The sequence below is a fragment of the Bos mutus genome, chromosome 18 (genome assembly GCF_027580195.1).
Source record: "Bos mutus isolate GX-2022 chromosome 18, NWIPB_WYAK_1.1, whole genome shotgun sequence".
Lineage (NCBI taxonomy): Eukaryota > Metazoa > Chordata > Mammalia > Artiodactyla > Bovidae > Bos > Bos mutus.
The window spans coordinates 40,006,814-40,026,024 of NC_091634.1; the positions used below are offsets into that span (position 1 = coordinate 40,006,814).

The 19,211-nt window shown below is 54.7% G+C and overlaps 1 protein-coding gene across 2 annotated transcripts; it reads left to right on the forward strand.

The window, feature by feature from the left end:
• The first annotated feature begins 5,640 nt into the window (after window positions 1-5,640).
• On the forward strand, window positions 5,641-8,892 carry IRX3 (iroquois homeobox 3). 2 transcript variants are annotated; one of them, XM_070386861.1, is made up of 4 exons: window positions 5,641-6,599; window positions 6,767-7,919; window positions 8,049-8,115; window positions 8,560-8,892. In XM_070386861.1, the coding sequence occupies exons 1-4, from the start codon at window positions 6,333-6,335 to the stop codon at window positions 8,612-8,614; spliced, it is 1,542 nt and encodes a 513-aa protein (XP_070242962.1). In that variant the 5' UTR covers window positions 5,641-6,332; the 3' UTR covers window positions 8,615-8,892. The 2 variants fall into 2 exon arrangements, with proteins under 2 accessions (XP_070242962.1, XP_070242963.1); XM_070386862.1 differs by having other exon boundaries at window positions 5,642-6,599; window positions 6,767-7,886.
• The last annotated feature ends 10,319 nt before the right edge of the window (window positions 8,893-19,211 follow it).

Genomic DNA, 19,211 nt, shown 5'->3' on the forward strand with positions numbered 1-19,211 from the left:
CACACACACACGCTCACACACACACACACACACGCTCACACACAGCTGGACCTCTAGAAGCCATTCCCAAGCAAGCAGTCATGGCTAAAATGTATTAACATTGCTTGGTTTTACTTGTGTTTATCTTTTACAATTTACTTTTATGGTAAGTGATAGCCACTTTTCCATTTACAGTAGTAATATCAAGTTTTCTTTCTAAAAACATGTATTTAAATATTTAACTTGAGTCAAAGAAAGGAAAAATATTAAGCAAATAATAGTAAAGGTGGTAGTGGAGGGCTTGAAGTTTGGGGGACAAGATCTAACACAATTCCAGACAAGGCCAAATCTTGACTTTTGTTGCTTGTAAACCAAAAACTCTCAACTTTCCCAGTATGAAGTTGGAAGAGAATGGTGGTGGTGGGGTGATTAAGGCAAAAGTCTAATGTCCAAAGAACCCCCACTCCACTGTGTCTAGAAAGGGGGCTTCACACTCTTCCGAATTTCCAGCAAGGAGTATGTCGGCTCCATCTTAGTTCATTTCAGAGTTTGTGCTCTTGGAGATCCTGACGTTCAGAAACCACCTCTTGGAGAGGCGAGCCTAGGTCCCGGTCCTGAGCTTTGCAGACCTTCTCGGGAAAGGGCAAGCCCCTCTAGAAAGACTGGTCCTCCAGGTAGGCTGAGAGCCAAGGGCCTGAGCGCAACCTTCCCTGACCAAGCGCGGCCACTGCGCGCTGCAAGATTAACGAGGAGCGAGCCGGCACCGTACACAATGCGGCTGTGTTTGATCCCGCGACGTGTCACTCGGAATCGCAAACAATTTATTGCCATTAGACGCTGTTGTCAGGCACTAATTTCCTGGTGGCGCTCCATCCCAGGCCTCAAAACAACAGGGGAGGGGGGTCCGAGGCCCCTGGGCTGGGGGCGCCGAAAGAACCGTCGCGAGCCAGGCGGGGGTTCCCATAACGAGGCTTTAATGAGGGGAGAGCAGACAGCCTTTGTGGAGGAGCCCAAGGAGGCGGCGGCCCGCCCGGGCCCTCGCGGAGGTCACTTCCTTCCCCGGGCCCTGAGCACCGTGAACCCGCTGAGGGCCAGCTGAGGCCATCAGGCCAGGTGCCCACTGCCGTCACTCTTGGGCCCGTGACACCCTCGCCGGCTCCGAACTGAGGCAGGAAACGCAGCATCTCCACGCAACAATGCAAACGCGCTCATTACCATCTCGTCAATATGCATGAAGAAAATGCGCTAGGCTGGCCGAGCCCCATCACCCAGCTCTGGCCTCGGCATCTAATAAAGCGACATATTCATCTCCCAAGATGGATGAGAAGGAGGCGCCGCCGGCAAAGCAGATCCACGGGGGGAGGGGACGAATGCTGGAGAGGAAGAGCAGAGAAAATATACGCAGAGGACCTGAGAGACAGACCAAGAAATCGACGAAGGAAATAGATTAGGATGAACGAGAGGGACGGGAAAAAAAGAAAAGAAAGAACGAGAAATGAGGAAGAGGGGGAGAGACGCAGAGTCAGAGAAGGGAAAAAAGATACATAAATTAAGGGAAGAGGAAGGAAGCACAATTGAGAAAAGTGAACTGAAAAGTGGTCCAGACGAGGGAGAAAAAGATGCAGCGAATGAGGGAATTGAGTGAGGAGAAGTAAAATCAATGACCTAGAAATCGAATATATAGAAAGTGGGAAAGACAGAGAGAGAAAAAAAACAAAAGAGGGAGAGGGAGTGAAACTGCTCGAGTCAGGTGGAAAAGATGATCCTGGAGAGGTAAAGAGAAATAAAATCACTCGCGTTGAGGGCCAGGTTTCCAATCCTGGCCGCTCTGGGTGCTGCTGCGCATCGCGGCTGCTTGGAGACCCAGGGGCTCGGGCCATTTTGAGGGGGTCAGGGGCGGCTTGGGGAAGCGAGGGGCCCGCCGCCGGCCGGCCTCGCGCCTCTCCTTGGTCAGCCCGGCCAGCTCCGAGTGCCCGGCGTGGCTGGGGGCCCACCCCTCCCGTAGCGGCCAGTCGCTGGCCCGGCCCTTCGGGCAGCCTCTCCCTCGCCGAGAGCAAAGTTGGCAAACTTTCTCCCAAAGTTTCCCAGTCGCTTCTCTGGGCCCAGAGAGGGGTCCGAGGCCCTGAGTACCGGGGGCAAGAGGCAGTCCGTTCCTGGGCGGCCCGGGAGGCCGCGCCCCACGCCTCCAGGGATGCTGGGGGTCTGGACTCTTTATCTGATACAACCCCCTCCCGGTGCGGACACCAAGCCACGCACTCGGGCGTCCACGCAGCTGCTAATAGCGGAGAGAGAGAGAACGCAGAAGAGAGAGAGAGAAAGAAAAAAATATTCTCAGCTCAATTTAAGTCTCATGGAAAGGGCTTACAACTGTAATTAAATCATTAAATTCTTGTCTACGCTTCACAGAGCGGAGAGAAATTAACTTCCCACCAACCTCATTTTCTATTTGAACATGAAATAATGATTTTCTGCCCGTCTAATTACAAAGCCAACATCTGATCAAGCCAGCATCCAGAGGGGATTATCGCATGCACGAGTATTAGACCTCATTACCAGCTTGAGTGCAAAATTATTACATCTTGTAATTGGATGGTGAGATTTATATACAGATCGGCCCGGTTTCTGTAAGATTGTAATTACAAGCTTCGTTGGTTAGCTACTTATCAGAACTTTGCAGGAAAACAAAACAAATGACTGAGGAAAACGAGCATTTCATTAACCTGTAACCCGAGCGCGGGGGGAGGGAGCGGTGGGAGCGTGCGCCGCGGCGTCTGCAGGAAGCAGAGGGATCGCGCGGGTCCGCACTGAAGCCCAGGGACATCGGGCCTGGGAGGGAAGGACAGAAGATGGGCCTCGGCGGAGAAACTTAGGGCTACAGCGGCGCCCCCCAATGGGGACGCGTGGGCGCCGTGAGGCCGAGCGAGGAGGGGGCAGGAAGGGGGCCTGGTGACTGGAGTCCCGTGTACAGTGCGCGGCGCAGCCCTTGAGCCAGGCGGGCCACCGGCCCTGGGCACACGTCGGGCCCGCACCTCCAAGTGTGAGACCCGGGAGCGCTGCAGTGAGTGCGCGCTAAGCCAGTGCTGTGGACGCCCCCTGCTCATTCCCCACACCCTCGGCCGCGTTGAGAGAACGTCTACAGCAAGCCTCCGAAGCATTTTGTGCTCTGGGAACGTTGGAAGAAAGAGAGATGGTGGAGAAGGGTTTGTGTGCGTTTTGGCGCGCACGACTTTCCCAAATCAACTTCCCGTGCACCTGCTTTTCCTCCCTGTGCGAGTGTCATTTTGACCCCATCTCTTGGATTAAAAATCCCTGGAAAAGGCTCGGCTGTCCTTGGACCCGTGAGTTCAGTTCAGAGCCGGATTCCACTGGCCTGGTGGCATTGGGGAGCTAGCGCCACGTCGGGGCTCGGCTGCCTAGGGCTCTGGGTCCCGAGGTGGGGCGCGGATCGCCCGGGCTAGGGTCTCCGCTGGAGACTAGGGGAGCGGAGAGGCTGTTCTGCTGAAGACCTGGGGCGCCTGGAGGTTTCTAAATAATCGAGGTCCCTGGGTCCTCATCTGGGTTGGAGGTTCGTCTTCTGGGCCATGGGTCCCCTGGTCCGGCGTGGCTAATTCATTGAGCACAGCTTCGCCCCTTGCCTGGCCTCTTTCCCGCCTCTCGCAGTCCAATGCAGCCAGGTCGATAGCGAGTTATGCGGGCGGAGGAAGCATCTCCTGTGTTCATTGTTCTCTGTTCTTCTCGAAGAGCTGCGCGTTAGACAGGGGCCCAGCGCAGCCCCAGTTTCCCCACTTGGGCATCTCGCTTGGCTCTCCCCGGGGCGGGTCTGGTGTCACTACTTTGTGCAAACTCTAGATTCGCAGGGCCTTCGAGGCTCCACGTCTGACACTTAGGGAACACTCCAGGCAATAACGTTACCCTCAATTTTGTAACCCTGAGATTTTTCTTGAGTCGGTGAGCCCGTGATTCCCTAAGCCACTCGGCCAAGAGGTTTAACTGAAAACGAAATCAGGCGCCGGGGAAACATTTCAAAGCTTCCTCTGATACCTCCTCTTCTGGGGAGACTCCAGCTAAGGCCAACACCTGGCACCAGGCAGACGCAGGTGAGTAGGAGGCTAGGGAAGCAGTATGACCCAGTTTGAGAAGGCCGCACGTTACTTTCCGCAATCGAACCCCAAACCTAGCTGCCCCAAAACTTTCCCTTGTATACCCCCCACCACCACCCAATTTTCTCGGCCTTCATGCCTACTCGAGGCGCCGACCTGCACGAAGACTGGTAGAAAGAGGCGGGGAGTAGGGGCGAGGTCAAAACTGGGTGTCCACGGGGACTCCCAGCGGGGCTCCCTGGAGCCGCTGAGACCAGAGACAGCTGGGGCCAAGATTCTCCGATCCTTCCGCTCTGCTAGAATTCGGATTAGATTCTTCTATCAATCAGAGCAAGGCAGCCACTTTCTGCCTCCGAGCCGGGACCGGCAACTCCAAGACAGGCATCGCCCGGGGGTTGTCCCCGGAGCGCTCCTGCTGCCGGCCTGGCCTATGCGTAGGTCGCCGCAGCGGCCTAAAGCGTTCAGCCCGGAGTCGCCGCAATACCGGGAATTTCAATCCTCCTCTCGGCTGCACGCCCTAACCTGTGAAGGTGGGCGCCCGGATTCTGGGATTTCAGCTTTAGTTTAGGAAATACCCCACTGTAAAACTAAGTCTTGTCTCCCATCCCCACCCCCGCGGATGGGAGGATCTCTGCCGAAAGAAAACAGGTTGGCGCGGGAGACCCCGGGAGCAGGAGAAGGGGGAGGGAAACGAAGAATCTCTACGGACCGAAAATTCCAGTATATTAACTTTTCCAAGCGCTCCCTGAAAGTTCCTGGAGCCTCTGCCACCCGGCTCCTTGCTCTTCCCCATCCCACGACAGCTTGGGGCTCCGTTTCCCTGACATCGCTCCCCAGGATGCCCTGGGTGTCCACTCTGCAGCACCGCCCCCCCCACCCCGCCCCACAACGCACGCCATTTCTAAGAAAGGATTCTGCACCCTGACATCGGCGTGGTGTGAACGTGGTTAATTGCAGGATTTAGTCCTCTGGGAAGGGGGCTACCTCGCCTCCCCGCCCCGCCCCGGGCAGTGAGAAGGTCCTTGAAGACTCCCTTAAAGCACACGCCCCCACTTCCCTAACGCCTCTTCCACTCCCTCCCTAAGCCGCTGAGAGTGGCCAAGAGTCTAGAGGTGCGAGCCGGAAAGCGGGCCGGGGCAGAGTAAAGTCCCAGCGCCTGCCCCGCACTAGGGTCTGTCTGGTCCCGACCCAGATCCCACGCGCTGGGGCAGAGGGAGAGGTACCGAGAGGCGAGAAGCTAGAGGGGTGAGCTGACCCAGTGCTAACCCCGGTCCCCGCGCCTCCCGCGCCCCCTTCCGCCGCGGGCCAGAGGGGGCGGGAAGGGACTAGCTGCGCCGGGGCTCCCGCCCCCGCCCCGCCCCGCGCGCCTTCTCTGCGGGGTGGGCGGCCTCGCCTGCAGGGCGCCCAGGCGATTGGCGACTCGCGAAGGAGACGCGAGGAAAAGTCGAATAAGAGGGCGCGACGTCAGACCCGAGATTTGGGGAAGGGCGAGGGAGGGGGTGAGGGCGGGGACGGACACACCGACACAGATATGGACACACACCCCCTCCCCCCCACCCCACCCCCCGCGCACGGCACCCCAAGTGTCCACAAGTTTAGGCCGTCTTAACCCAAAGTTCAGAGGCCGGGGGGATGAGAGTGTGGGGAGTGTGGTGTGTGTACAGAGAAAATAGGTTTTAAAAAGAAAGAGTGACGGGAACAGAAAGGGGAGAGAAAGGAACAGAGAGAAAGGGAAAGACGAGAAAGAGTTCCGTAGTCCAGGAGCGTGAAAGAGCCCGAAGGAGCGGAAGCGATCCTGGGGGGAAGAGGAGCGCAGAAAGGGGAGGAGAGAGGAAGGGCGAGGAGGGGGAGTGAAAACTAGAGGAGAGCGAAGGAAGCCAGGCGCGACACTGCTCGGGGAGAGGAGGGCAGCGAGAAGCCAGGCGCGGGCAGAGGCAGCTCCGGCGGCCGAGAGGAGGGAGCGCGGCGCAGAGAGGAGGGGCTTGCGGGCCCGTAGAAATGTCAATCAGATTCCGGAGCCCCGGGAATCTCCGCCAATCTGTTCGGACCTGACCTGGCTCCTCGCCGCCGCCGCCGCCGCCGCCGCCGCCCCGGAGCAGATCAATAGGCGAACGCGGAGCGCAGCGCAGCGCGGAAGGCAGCGCGGCCGCAGCCGGGCCCAGCCCCCGATGCGCCCCGGAGCCCGCGGGCGGCGCTGAGCTGGGCGGCCCCGGGGGGCCGGGCCCCCTCTCTGTCCGTGCCCCGCGGGCCACCATGTCCTTCCCCCAGCTCGGATACCAGTACATCCGCCCGCTCTACCCACCCGAGCGCCCGGGGGCCGCCGCCGGCGGTGGCAGCGCTGGGGCCCGGGGCGGCCCGGGAGCCGGCGCCTCGGAGCTGGCTGCCTCGGGGTCCCTGTCCAACGTGCTCTCGTCCGTGTACGGGGCGCCCTACGCCGCGGCGGCAGCAGCAGCCGCAGCCGCCCAAGGCTACGGCGCCTTCCTGCCCTACGCCGCCGAGCTGCCCATCTTCCCTCAGCTGGTAAGTGCCCTGGGAGCCGCGGAAGGGAGGTTAGAGCTGGGGCGCCGGACGAGGTGTGCGCGCTGAGTAGACTAGCGAGGCCTGGGCCGGGAGGGTGGAGGCGGCGACGGCCGGGGCTCATCCATGCTCCCTCCGCGCGCGTCCCTTCCTTCTCCATGTGCGTACAGGGCACGCAGTATGAGCTGAAGGACAGCCCCGGGGTGCAGCATACGGCCGCGGCCACCGCGTTTCCGCACCCGCACCCCGCCTTCTACCCATATGGCCAGTATCAGTTCGGGGACCCATCCCGTCCCAAGAACGCCACCCGAGAGAGCACGAGCACGCTCAAGGCCTGGCTCAACGAGCACCGCAAGAACCCCTACCCCACCAAGGGCGAGAAGATCATGCTGGCCATCATCACCAAGATGACCCTCACCCAGGTGTCCACCTGGTTCGCTAACGCGCGCCGGCGCCTCAAGAAGGAGAACAAGATGACCTGGGCGCCCCGTAGCCGCACCGACGAGGAGGGCAACGCTTATGGGAGCGAGCGCGAGGAGGAAGACGAGGAGGAGGATGAAGAAGACAGCAAACGCGAACTGGAGCTGGAGGAGGAGGAGCTCGGGGGGGAGGAGGAGGACACCGGGGGCGAGGGCCTGGCGGACGACGATGAAGACGAGGAGATCGATTTGGAGAACTTAGACGGCGCGGTCGCGGGACCCGAGCTGGCCCTGACAGGGGCGTCGCACAGGGACGGCGACCTCGGCCTGGAGCCCATCTCAGACTCCAAGAATAGCGACTCGGAGGACAGCTCCGAGGGCTTGGAGGAGCGTCCCCTGCCCATCCTGAGTCTGGCCCCAGTGCCACCGCCCGTGGCCACCGCTCCGCCATCTCCGCCCTCGCCCCCAGCGGGCCTGGACCCCTGCGCTCCTGCACCGGCGCCCGCCTCGGCCCTGCAAAAACCCAAGATCTGGTCCCTGGCCGAGACGGCCACAAGCCCGGACAACCCGCGCCGCTCGCCTCAGGGCGCGGGGGGTTCTCCCCCCGGGGCAGCGGTCGCGCCCTCGGCCCTGCAGCTCTCTCCGGCCGCCGCCGCCGCGGCCCACAGACTCGTCTCGGCGCCGCTGGGCAAGTTCCCCGCTTGGACCAACCGGCCGTTCCCAGGCCCGCCGCCTGGCCCACGCCCGCACCCGCTCTCCCTGCTGGGCTCGGGCCCGCCACACCTGCTGGGACTTCCCGGAGCCGCGGGCCACCCGGCCGCCGCCGCCGCCGCTGCCTTCGCTCGGCCGGCGGAGCCCGAGGGCGGAACAGGTGACTGCGGCGCGCAGGATTCGGAGGGAGGGGGTGAGTCTGGGGGTCGCGCCCGGGCAGGTCCCTCGCGGGCGCAGAGCGCTTACCACGCCGCGCCCGCCTCCCGCAGCCCCGGACGCCGAGCGCTCTAAAGGCCCTCCTTTTTCTCCCCGCTTCCCGTAGATCGCTGTAGTGCCTTGGAAGTGGAGAAAAAGTTACTCAAGACAGCTTTCCAGCCGGTGCCCAGGCGGTAAGAGACCCCCGAACTGGGGTGGGGGTTTTGGGACTGGCAGGCCGGGGAAGGAAGGAATGCGGAGCAAACTAGGTTTCAGGTCCCTCCACCCCACCCCGCCCCGGGGGAACGCAGCTAGGAAGCGCTTTCACCAGGGGACGAAACACACTCCTCCTTCTTCCCCGCGGGCTCTGAGATGACTCTCCGACAGTCCCAGTCCAGACACCGGGGCTCCGGTGAAGCCCACCTCCTACCAGCCCCAGACCTCGGGTCCTGACGCCTCCCGCCCAATCTTATAGTTAAACTGGAAGACCAGCGTCCACAGCTGGACCTCATTTCACAGTGAGATCTGCCTGCTTCCTTGACCCCCGGCCTCCACCCTGGGTTGGGTCTCCCAGTCCTAGGGTGCATCGATCTCTCCTAAAAATCTCTTTCTTTACTACCATCGCCTCTGTCTTGCAGGCCCCAGAACCACCTGGATGCCGCTCTGGTCTTATCGGCTCTCTCCTCATCCTAGATCTTTTTTTAAAAGAAATTTTTAAATCGTTGTAATAATTGTAAAAAAAAAAAAATTGCTCTGTATAGTTATGACTTGTAAGCATGTCGGTGTATGAATACCTAAAAAGAAAACTAAAGAAAAAAAAAGGAATAAAACAAATCCCCCCCCTCAGTCCTCCCCCAGTGGTTTCTGTTCCCCACATTAGTTGAGTTTGTGAGGTTTGTTTGTTCGGTTGGTTTTGGGGGGTGGAGTTTCAGTGAGAATAAGCGCGTCTGACTTTTTTTTTTTTTTGTATATACAGAAAAATGTACATATGTGTGAACCAAATTGTACAAGAAAGTATCTATTTTTGGCTAAATAAATGAGCTGTTGCCACTTTGACTATAAACTGCCTGTCTGCCCCGAGAGGGGTCTGCTTGGTGCTTTTTGTTTTGTTTTACCCTCCACCCCCCGCCCATGTTTGAAGAGTCGCCGGAATCAGCAGAAAAGAAGGCGAGGCGAGTCAGGGACAGCAGAAGCGAAGGAGAGGCCGAAGCGGCCGGGCTGGGGGCGCCGCTGGAGAAGAGGCAGTTGGAGAAGTACCCCGGGCGCTCGAAAGAAAGGGCAGAGGAGACAGGTGGGAAAGGGGGCAAGATTCCCCTCCAGGAGCCGGGAAACTGGGCCCAGCTCCCAGTTCCACTGAAGCAACCGCGGGGCCTTGGGGCCTTGTCTGATGACACAGCAGAAAGACTCATAAGAAGGATCTGGAAGCCTGCCCCCCATCCTTCCATAGACACAACGGAGACTCAGTCTTGTATAAGGGACTGTGTAAGCTCCGTTTCAGACCCCCTTCCAACCACACGGACCCCCAGACACCTCCTTATAGATATATGGATGTGGGGTGGCAGTGAGTGGGGGTGTATGGAGGAGCAGGAAATCCAGGGGTGCACATCCTTTCCCCTTGTTGACACTGCCCAGCCCGCATTATGAGTTGAGGGGTCGGTTCCGCGCGGCATCTGTGCGTCTTGGCACCCCAGTAGGTTTTCCCAAAGTGCCCTGGAAGGGCAGCTTTCTGAGGTCCCTTCGCGGGGAAGGCGGGGGAGCTGCGTATCGGGCCGATGCAAGGGTCCAACCCGGAGTCCGGCTCCAGGCCGGACAGGGGTGGGCGGGCCGGGGGAGGGAGCCGGGAAATTTGGGGCTGGAGCTCCCTCTACAGGACAAAAGGGCCGCTCGGCGCTTGCCTCGGCGGCCTCTCCAGCCAGGCCGCGCGTCTTGTCCCTTCCGCGCCTTCTTTTCTCCCTTGAAGTCAGCCAGCCCTGGCCAACTGTGACTTAAGTTGTAGAGATGCTGGAAGAGTGGCGCCTTGGGATACAAAGTGGGAGTATCCTTTTTGCATCTCCCTTCCCACGTGGAGTTGGTAAATGTATAGAGCGGCCAGACACCCTGTGTTTGCCTCCGCACAGTGGGGCATGTGACATCTCTGCGGGTCCCCGGAAGTTTGGGGGAGCCTGCACACTCGAAGTCATGGAACAGGGCGCTGCGTCATATTGTACATCTTAGAGATCCGGTGGAAGCGGAGGGAGTCCAGCAAGGACCCACCCAGGGGGCACAGCCACCACTTCTGTGCCCCAGCTGACCCGCCTGGAGGCTGGGAGAGCCTGGTGCGGTGGCTCCCCGAGGGCAGGCAGGGAGGGTCGGTCTTCAGCCTTTGGGGCCCACTGTGGGCGTGTGAGACAGAAGCGTATACCCAGCAAAGATGGGACTTGTTCCTCTAGCCTCTAACCCAGAAGAGAGACTTTAGGCTCCTTCCCAGGTGGCAGGCATAGACTGTGGTTCAACCCTGGCCCTGGACATAGTGCCTCCAGACGTGGAGTCCCGTTCCAGCTGCCGGCACCTCGAACCTCAGAGGCCAGGGCATACCCGGGCAGAGACCTCTGGTTAACATGAGTGTCTGCACATGGACAAGTCTGATAGCCCCTCAGCTAGTAACTCACAGGCTTCATGGAGCACAGACCAGAGTTCCCCCTTTCTGCATCCTGGGAAACTCTGGGCAGACAATGAGCTTCTCTGCACCCTATTTCTTCACCTGTAAAATGGGACTAGTGACCTGGGAGGGTGGTGGCGAGGATGAGAGACAAAGCATGTCCAGTGCTAGCATGTGGTAGGAGGAGTAAATGGCTCTAGTCTTGTCCTTATATTCCAGAATCTTGATCCCCACTCCTCAAACTCCTGGTAGTATTCTGCCCCACCCTCTCCCATCAGCCATAAAAGTCAGACATCTGAGGACCCAGCTGAACTCAGGGAGAAGGGACACTCTCCAGGCAGGAGGGCAGCAGGGAGAGCAAGTGAGAGCAGAAGTTGGGTGGACAGCCTTTCCACACTGACCGTCCAGCAAGAGACTGAGCCATGCATCCGTCTGTTCAGAGGGAGATGGGCATGGAGAGGCCAGCCTCAGCTTGGAGAGGTCTGGTCTGGTTGCCTGTCGGTTTGGTCAGCATGTCAACCCATCCTATTCTGGGGATATTGGTCCTTGGAGGAGGCCAATCACACCCCCACTGAAAGGGCAGGATACGTGATACCAGAGGAGAGTGGAGGTAGACCTGGGAGAGACCCAGGATGTGTGTATCTTGCCTGTCGCAGAGAATACATGGCCACTTCAAATGGCCCCAAGTGTTATTGTTCAGGCATTCAGTCGTGTCTGACTCTTTGCGACCCCATGGACTGTAACCTACCAGGCTCCTCTGTCCAGGGGATTCTCCCGGCAAGAATACCGGAGTGGGTTGCCATTTTCTTCTCCAGGGCATCTTCCCTACCCAGGGATTGAACCTAGGTCTCTCACATTGTGGGCAAATTCTTTACCATCTGAGCCATGAGGGAAGCCCCAATAGTCCCAAGGTGACCCCAATAAGATAATGTGATCAAGACAGAAAGGAAGCCCACAGGCTTTTCAGCTAATAGGGGGAAGAGGAGACCATTTCTCTGCAACACTTTCATTTCACCAGGAAATAGATTCCCCAGCCTCCTCTCAGGACCTCTTTCCTGAGTTCCCCACCTCATCACTCTCTATTCAGGGATCCTAGAAACTGCCTCTGTCCCTTATCATCTGGCCCTATGATTTAAAAAGGAAACTGGGGAAGAGAGGGAGAGAAAAACAGAAAGCCAGAGAATGAGAGAGAGAGAAAATATTTGGGAATCTCATCCTTGGTACTGATTAAGCTTCAATTAGAAATAAAATATGTCAATCACTCTGCCTGGAAGGAGTTCCTGCTGTCGGGGCTGGTTATGCAAAGCACTGGGAGGTGTGTGGGGATAATCAATTAGGTCAGAGGAAGGAGTAGATGTCACTGCTTCTCTCATTATCTGCATGGAGCTGGAGGTGGGGGTGCTTCGCCGGGCTAGGGAGCCAGAGGAGAATAAAATTATCTCCCTAAGTGATGGCCCACCTCTGGGACCAGCAGGTTCATGGTTTCCAATTGAATCTATTTTGGGGTGGAATGCAGCAAGGAGGAAGCAGGGTCTCCAGTCAGAAGGCAGCATGGAAGGGCCAGGGGGCTTTGGGGAGAGGAAAGGTGGAAGGAACCAGCCACTCACCTGCTCCAGAGGAGGAGTAGGGAGAGGGAGGGACCACCTCCTGGGCTGCTGTCCTCTGGGCACCTGGTGACCAGGCAGAGCCAGTGGGTCCTCTGTCTTAGGCCTGGGTTCTGGAAGATTAGAGAGAGGGACTGAATGCTTGGGAAGGAATTGGATGTCAGATGCCTTCGCTGGTTCGTTGAGAGTTTCTGTCAGGAATTCACTTTGGGCCTAATTATTTATATCCTTCTAGAAATGTCCTCTGCATCCTGTAGTTTGTGGTTGCATGTACCTTCTACCTCTATCAAATGAAAATGAGCAATTGCAGGTGTGTAACAATTGCATCTGTGATTAGAAGCACTTGCAACTTGAGTGGGGGCAAGCCTCATACTCTCTCAAGATCCCAGGCTTTCATCAGCTGCCACTTGGAAGAGATCAGATTAGATGAATTTGTTCAGAATTTCTTACAAATCCAACATTGGCTAGGATTAGGCGCAAATGAAAGAAATGTGGGTTCCCAAGACAATGACAGGGAGGAAAAGGCCCCGTAACCTCTCTAGAAACCACCCCTGGATCCTAATTGGTCACTGTCACCTGGTCCAGCCAGCCTACTTGACCACATTAAAAAATCCATCTATTGTGTCACCAACTTAGCTTTAATGTTGCTGCTGTTCCCCTTTGAACAGAAGCTCCAGCCCCTCTCAAGGCCATCCTGAAGGTCTGGATGGAAAACCCCACAAGGCATCTCTTCCTGAAGCTGGAAAGCATGAGCACTCAGGGCGAGAGACCCGGAAGAGCTCCTAAGAGCAGTCGTCAGCCAGGTGATCCCCCCACTTCCGGGACAGATGGCAATGTCTGGAGACACTTTCAGTGGTCATGACAGGGTAGGGGTGCTGCTAGCATCTCATGAATGGAAACCAGGGAAGGTCCTATAAGGCAAAGTCGGGCTCCCTGCAACGAAGAATTATCCAGTCCAAAATGTCAACAATGCCAAGCTTGAGAAACATATAGTTGAGAGAGGGGAGAGGTGTCTGGAGGCAATCACGGAAGGTATTTTCTCCCAGAAACCACAGCTTTGCGGAGGCAAACATTAACACAGGGCGCTAAGTGGAGTGTTTTTGTTCTTAAAAAAAAAAAACTCTTTAGCCCTGGAATGGGGAAGCAGGAGTGAGGGAGGCAAACAGGAAACTGTGCCATCCTGGGAAAAAGAAAGATCAGATTTTCAGCTCAGCCTGGTGCCTGAGGAGCCACTAGAGGTGGCATCGTCTTGGGCCAGAGGGCCAGAGTCAACCCTAAAGAGGACGTGTGCCTGTAAAGTTAGAGCCTTTTCCCCTGGATATTTATATCAGGAGCAGGTTACAAGAATATGGTCACAGCTGAAAGCTTAACTCCTGCCTCCTAATTATTGCCACCTCTTAACTGTTGCCAGTCTTTCCATGCACATAAATGCATTTATTTATTTACTTGTTTATTTAACCTGGAATGTGCGTGTGTGTGTGCGCGCGCACGCCCGCGCGTGTGCGTGTACGCACCCTATGACGGGGAGCTGGAGCTGGATGGAGGCAGGCAGGGTAAGGTCTTACTCTGAGGCTGGCCGTCTAGGACAAGAAGGCTGTGATTTCATGGCTTTTGTCCTGCATTCTCTCACTGCTCTGGGCGGCTAACAAGTGGGCCCACAGCCCTCAGGGCCTTTGGAGTGCACTCATCTGAGAGACTGTGCTCTTCTCAGCCGCTCAGATTCATTTTGCCAAAGTTACAGGGCAATTATGGAAATGCGCCCTTTGAAGCTGGGCTGATTTCTCTTTATTTCCTTCTCCCTGACAAAGCAGACCTTCCCTGCCTCTGGTGGGCTTTTTTTTTTTTTTCTTCTCCCCCCGTTTCCTTTTCCTCTCTCCTTTTTTTCTGATAATTATTAGATAGTGGGAGTTTCCAAGGGTAATTTGAAAAAAATCTTTTAAACGGTGATTTTAAAAAAATATGAAAAGATTAGAAGAAACTTGCTATTATTTAAATGTTATGTTGGGGTCTTTTTTTTTTTTTAATGGGATTTCAATGGCTAGGAGGAAAGAAATGAATTCATGATAGTAAGAGACCCTCCTCTCATGCCCAGATCTGTGTGGGCCAATGACACCGTTGCCAGCCGGACGTCCAGAGTGGGGAGCCAGGCAGGCCATCTGCCTGGGTAGCAGACTGTTCCAGTCACCAGGGGCTCCTGCCAGGGCCCTGGAATCGTAGCTCCACAAGTTTAGCAGGACAGGAGCTCTGCTCCCCTCTGCTCACACCTCTGTATGAGTAAGAGGCCCAGACCCAACCAAGCTGTGTGTTTTCTGGGTCTTGGACATTATTCATCACTGTAGCATGGAATCTAGAGGCTCTGTGTGAACCAACCCCATTTATCTCTCTCCTCCTGTCCCATTTCACTTGACTTGATGCTGGGGTGTGGAGGGAAAGTGTCTGAAGCCAGATGGTGTTCACCTCAGTGCTGGCGAGGCCACTGAAAGGGGGTGAGGGTAGGGCTGGGGGGCTCAGTTTCTATTTTTCAGAGTGGTTTTGAAGTTTTCTTCCTCCATGTTTTGGTTTGCTCCTTCCTTCCTCCCTTCCTGTCTTCATGGATAAATGGTTCATTATCTGACCACAAACTTCAACAGGAAATCTCGTCACCTTCAGGAGCCAGGATTGGCCTCTGAGGCCTGTCCAGAGTGGAGGCCATTTCAACTCTCACTTCCGTTACCGTGCTTCAATAAAATACAATCAATTAGATGGAGTGAAGTGTTTATTATTCGATAGGCCCCATGGTAAACACTTTCTGTGCATTTTATTCAATGTTCATCGCCACAGATGAAGACATTTCAGGCTTTGGGGAGGGGGACGGAGTTTAAGAAAGTCTTCTGGTAAAGTGAATGATCTTCATGGAGTGAAAATTATCCAAGCAGAATACTCCATATGGCATGCTATTATCTGAATTAAAAGGAGAATATACGTTTGTTTGTATAAGAAGCTGGTAAGAGTGGTCGCCTTAAGGAAAGGACCTGGGTGGCGGGGGATCGAGGCCCTGAGGGCTAATTTTCAGTTTCTATTTCTTTGTTCCTTTTGAACAATGTGAATAGGTTAGCTCTTCAAAAAGCTTTTTTTGTTTGTTGTTTTTAAATAACAAATATACTTGAGAGAGAGAGAGAGCAGTTTCTCTGGACCTCACAGTGGAGCTGAGACTCATTCATTCATTCACCAAGCACCCCTGATATTCGTGAAGCAGCAGGGTCAGACGCCCTTGATTCAAATCCCACCTTCATCACTCCCTAACTGTGTGACCTTGGGCTACTCACTGCACCTCTCTGAACTTTTCTTCCTTTAAAACAGAAAGAATAATTATAATAATTATAATTTTACCTCCCTCATAGGTTTTATTTTTAATTTTTATTTTATTTCTTTGTTTTCTCGCAGCACTGTGCAGTTTGTGAGATCTTAGTTCCCCAACTGGGGATCGAACCCAGACTTCAGCAGTGAGAGCTCAGAGTCCTAACCACTGGACCACCAGGGAAACCCCTCCTCATTGTTAATAGAGTTAAATGAGTTAATTCATGCTTAGAACAATGCATTGTGCATAATGATTTGCCTCTTGCCTAATACTTACTACATTACAAATATTATTTTTATCGATGACAACAACAAACCTGGGCAATAGCTATTGTTATCCCCAGTGTGTGCATAAGGAAACCCAAGCTCAGCCATTTGTTCAACTTGACCAAGTGTTCTGACCCAGACCCTGGGACCCTGATGCACTTGGGCCCGGCCTGTCTCAGATAGGCCCAGCGCACCAGCTCTCACTGCAGCCCACCCTCTGCATGGAGGGCAGTGCCTGGGAGCAGGGCCTGGGCCTGGGAGCAGATGTGCCAGAGGGGGAAGTTTGCATCTGTCACCTTTGATTTTATCCTTTGAAGTGAGCACAGGACAGGATGAGGGGCTCTGTCCACTCCTTTCATTCCATCTCCAGTCCTGGTAGAACAGGGTTTCCAGGAGAGATCAGATACCAATGGTTTGCTGTAAGAGGCCATCCACATTAGCAGAAGAAAGGCTTGTCCTACTTCCAGGTCTCTAGTACTCAATGTGTCATCCCTGGACCAGTAACATCAGCATCACCCTCAGAGCTTGTTGGAAATGCAGAGTCTCAGGCCCCTTCCAGAGCCCCTGAATCAGAAGCTGTATTTGCTTAGGACTCTCTGGGTGATGAGAGAGCTTGCTGAAGTGAGAGAAGCACTGGCCTAGATGCTCCTCAGCAAAGCCTGTGGTCCTTCCAGGATGGAGACAGGAACCGGCTCTGAGATGTGGACCTCTGTGGGATGCACAGGGTGGAGGATGCTGGAGGAAGGGCAGGGAAGAAGGGAAGAAAGCGGTCAAGGGAGAAGGTGCCACATGCCAACCCGAGGCTGAGATTGCCAGGGCTCAAGAGGCATTTCGCCCCTTCTTCCACCCTCACATGTGTTCAAGATTAGCTGTGAGTAACACTGGGCTCCTCAGGGCCACAGCCTCTGCCCACATGCCCTTCCAGATACTTCACAGTGTAAGCTAAGTCACTTCAGTCGTGTCCGATTCTTGCACCCCATGAACTGTAGCCCGCCAGGCCTACATTGCAGGCTCTTGCATTGCAGGCAGATTCTTTACCACTGAGCCACCGGCGAGGCCCCATTTCACAACATAGGTGCATGTGTGTGTGTTAGTCACTTAGCTGTGTCCGAGTCTTTGTGACCTCATGGACTGTAGCCAGCCAGGCTCCTCTGTCCATGGGATTCTCCAGGCAAGAATACTGGAGTGGGTTGCCATTTCTTTCTCTGGGATATACATAAATAGAAAGTGTAGGACTCGATTCAGAGGAACTGATTTCTTATAAACTGCCTTGCAGCTGATCCCCACTAAACTTGGGTACATCTCATGAAGAGCAGGAAGGAGAGGTGGGAGGAAAAGAGAGAAAGGAGAAGAGGAAGGCAAGAAGTGGGGAGAGAAGGAGGAAGGGAGGGAGTGGGAAAGGAAGGAAAGAAGGCAGGGCAGCTATACCAGATGGGCACAAAACAGGTAGGAACTTCTGGGTCAAGGATTGACTCCTCTGCTTAGTTTTATTCATTCATTCATTCAAGAATATTTATCAAGGATAACAATATTTATTAATTCATTCACTAATGTGCCAGAGACACAAAATGAACAAAGTCCCTGCCCTCCTGGAGCTTTCACTCTATTGGAAACACATAATTTATTCATAATAATAGTCATAATAATAAACATAGTGGACTGTGACAGAGGATGAGATGGTTGGATGGCATCACTGACTCAATGGACACGAGTTTGAGCAAATTCAGGGAGATAGCGAAGGACAGGGAAGCCTGGCGTGCTGCAGTTCAGGGGGTCGCAAAGAGTTGGACACGACTTAACGACTGAACAACAGCAACATGAAGGATAACGACAAGATGCTATAAGCACGCCTAAGGAAGAGAGGTATACCCTAGCTTGGGGTGGAAGTTGGACCCCAATGTCCCGGAAGGGTGACAAAGGTCAGAAGGATGGGTCAGATTCTTGGGGACCATGTTTTGCTTGAAGTCATGAACATGCTTGGCATGTTCCCTTCTCTTTAATTGTCCCTCTCTCTTGCCCTTTTGTACTTGAACCTGAGCTGGGAGATGCATCTTTAGGCTGGAGATATCTTGGTGCTGGGTACCTCCCAGAGCCTAGTGTTAGTGATCACTCAATAAATACATTGCTGCTTTGGAATTCAGCAATCAAATTAAAATTTTTTCTAAAAGTGTATTTAGATGGTTAGGAAAACCACCTACAAATACTTTACAAAGCAAGAATTATTACATATTATCATTCTCAATAGAATTTTGGAAAAATAGTAGTCATCAAATACAACAACTTTAAATACAATTATAACATGCAGTCATTATACGAGATAGCAAGAGTTAGCCTTTGTTCAGGCATGCCCTGTGTCAGGGACCTGTCATCGTGTTTTGCTATATGAAGTCAGCCTGAGAGAATGGTTTGAAGGCAGCAGCCACTCATTTCTAGTTTCCTCTGTCCTTCCCCTGCCATACCTGAGCACCCTAAATATATGCCCAGTTCCTCCTGACCACTCATATATTATGGTGCAGTCAGGACTTTCATGAGGCCAGTCAATGAGGTTGAGGAAACCTGTCATATGCTCTCACTGATTTTTTCCTAAGACATTCCTTTACTGGCCATGTAACAGTTGGGCCAGGAGGTCTCTACACCACAGTCTATTCCCCCGGCAAGACCCCTGAACTTTTGTGTCCTGGACTTCAGCAGAAGAACAGGATGGCACAGCCTAGCTGGAAATAGTACTTGGGAAAAGGCCATTGACTCGACAGTTCGCACCACAGCACGCAGAAGGGCCATTGCCAAAAATATAATTATCCAGAAATGTGGCGGGAAGACATTGCAGGAGAGAAGGGCTGAGCAGAGACGGGGGAGGGCGGGCGGGCACAGAAGGGCTGGCAGAAATGGAGTCCCTCTGATGCCTGGCAGCGCCCCTCTCCGTGGCCCAGCAGGCTGCAGGTACAGGGCCTCCTGGCAGCGCCCCTCTCCGTGGCCCAGCAAGCTGCGGGTACAGGGCCTCAGAAGGCACCACACACTGGTTGCTTTCTGTTGTTTGGTTGCTAAGTGGTGTCTGACTCTTTTGTGACACTAGACTGATCCGCACACTAGAGGCGTCTAAGGAAGCTGTCTTGACCATTTCACCTTTCCAGGAAAGGGAGAGGCTCCTTCCATCCCATAAAACGGTGGATGGTCAAACTCACTCTGAGGATCAGGCTAACCCCATAGGAGATGGCAGAGGAGGAACCCACCCAGCTCATCTCCCTGGTCCTCAGATGGCACGTTTGTGATGGGAGCATCAGATGGGTTAGAAGTTTGCCTGTGGAGAAACCACAATAGAATGTTCTCTTCTTGCTGTCTGAGATCTTTGGCTCACAGGTTTTCATGCAACTACTGAGCTCATGCTGGGGCAGGATCCACCCTTGTCCAGTCCTCACTGATGTGCTAATTACAGAAAAGCTCACCT

What these genes read in the sequence shown, in the direction of transcription:
- IRX3 (XM_070386861.1), top strand. Translation starts at nt 6,333, where the DNA reads ATGTCCTTCCCCCAGCTCGGATACCAGTACATCCGCCCGCTCTACCCA. An exon ending in TGCCCATCTTCCCTCAGCTG is followed by an intron (nt 6,600 to 6,766) that starts GTAAGTGCCCTG and finishes ATGTGCGTACAG; the next exon opens with GGCACGCAGTATGAGCTGAA. An exon ending in TTCCAGCCGGTGCCCAGGCG is followed by an intron (nt 8,116 to 8,559) that starts GTAAGAGACCCC and finishes TCTGTCTTGCAG; the next exon opens with GCCCCAGAACCACCTGGATG.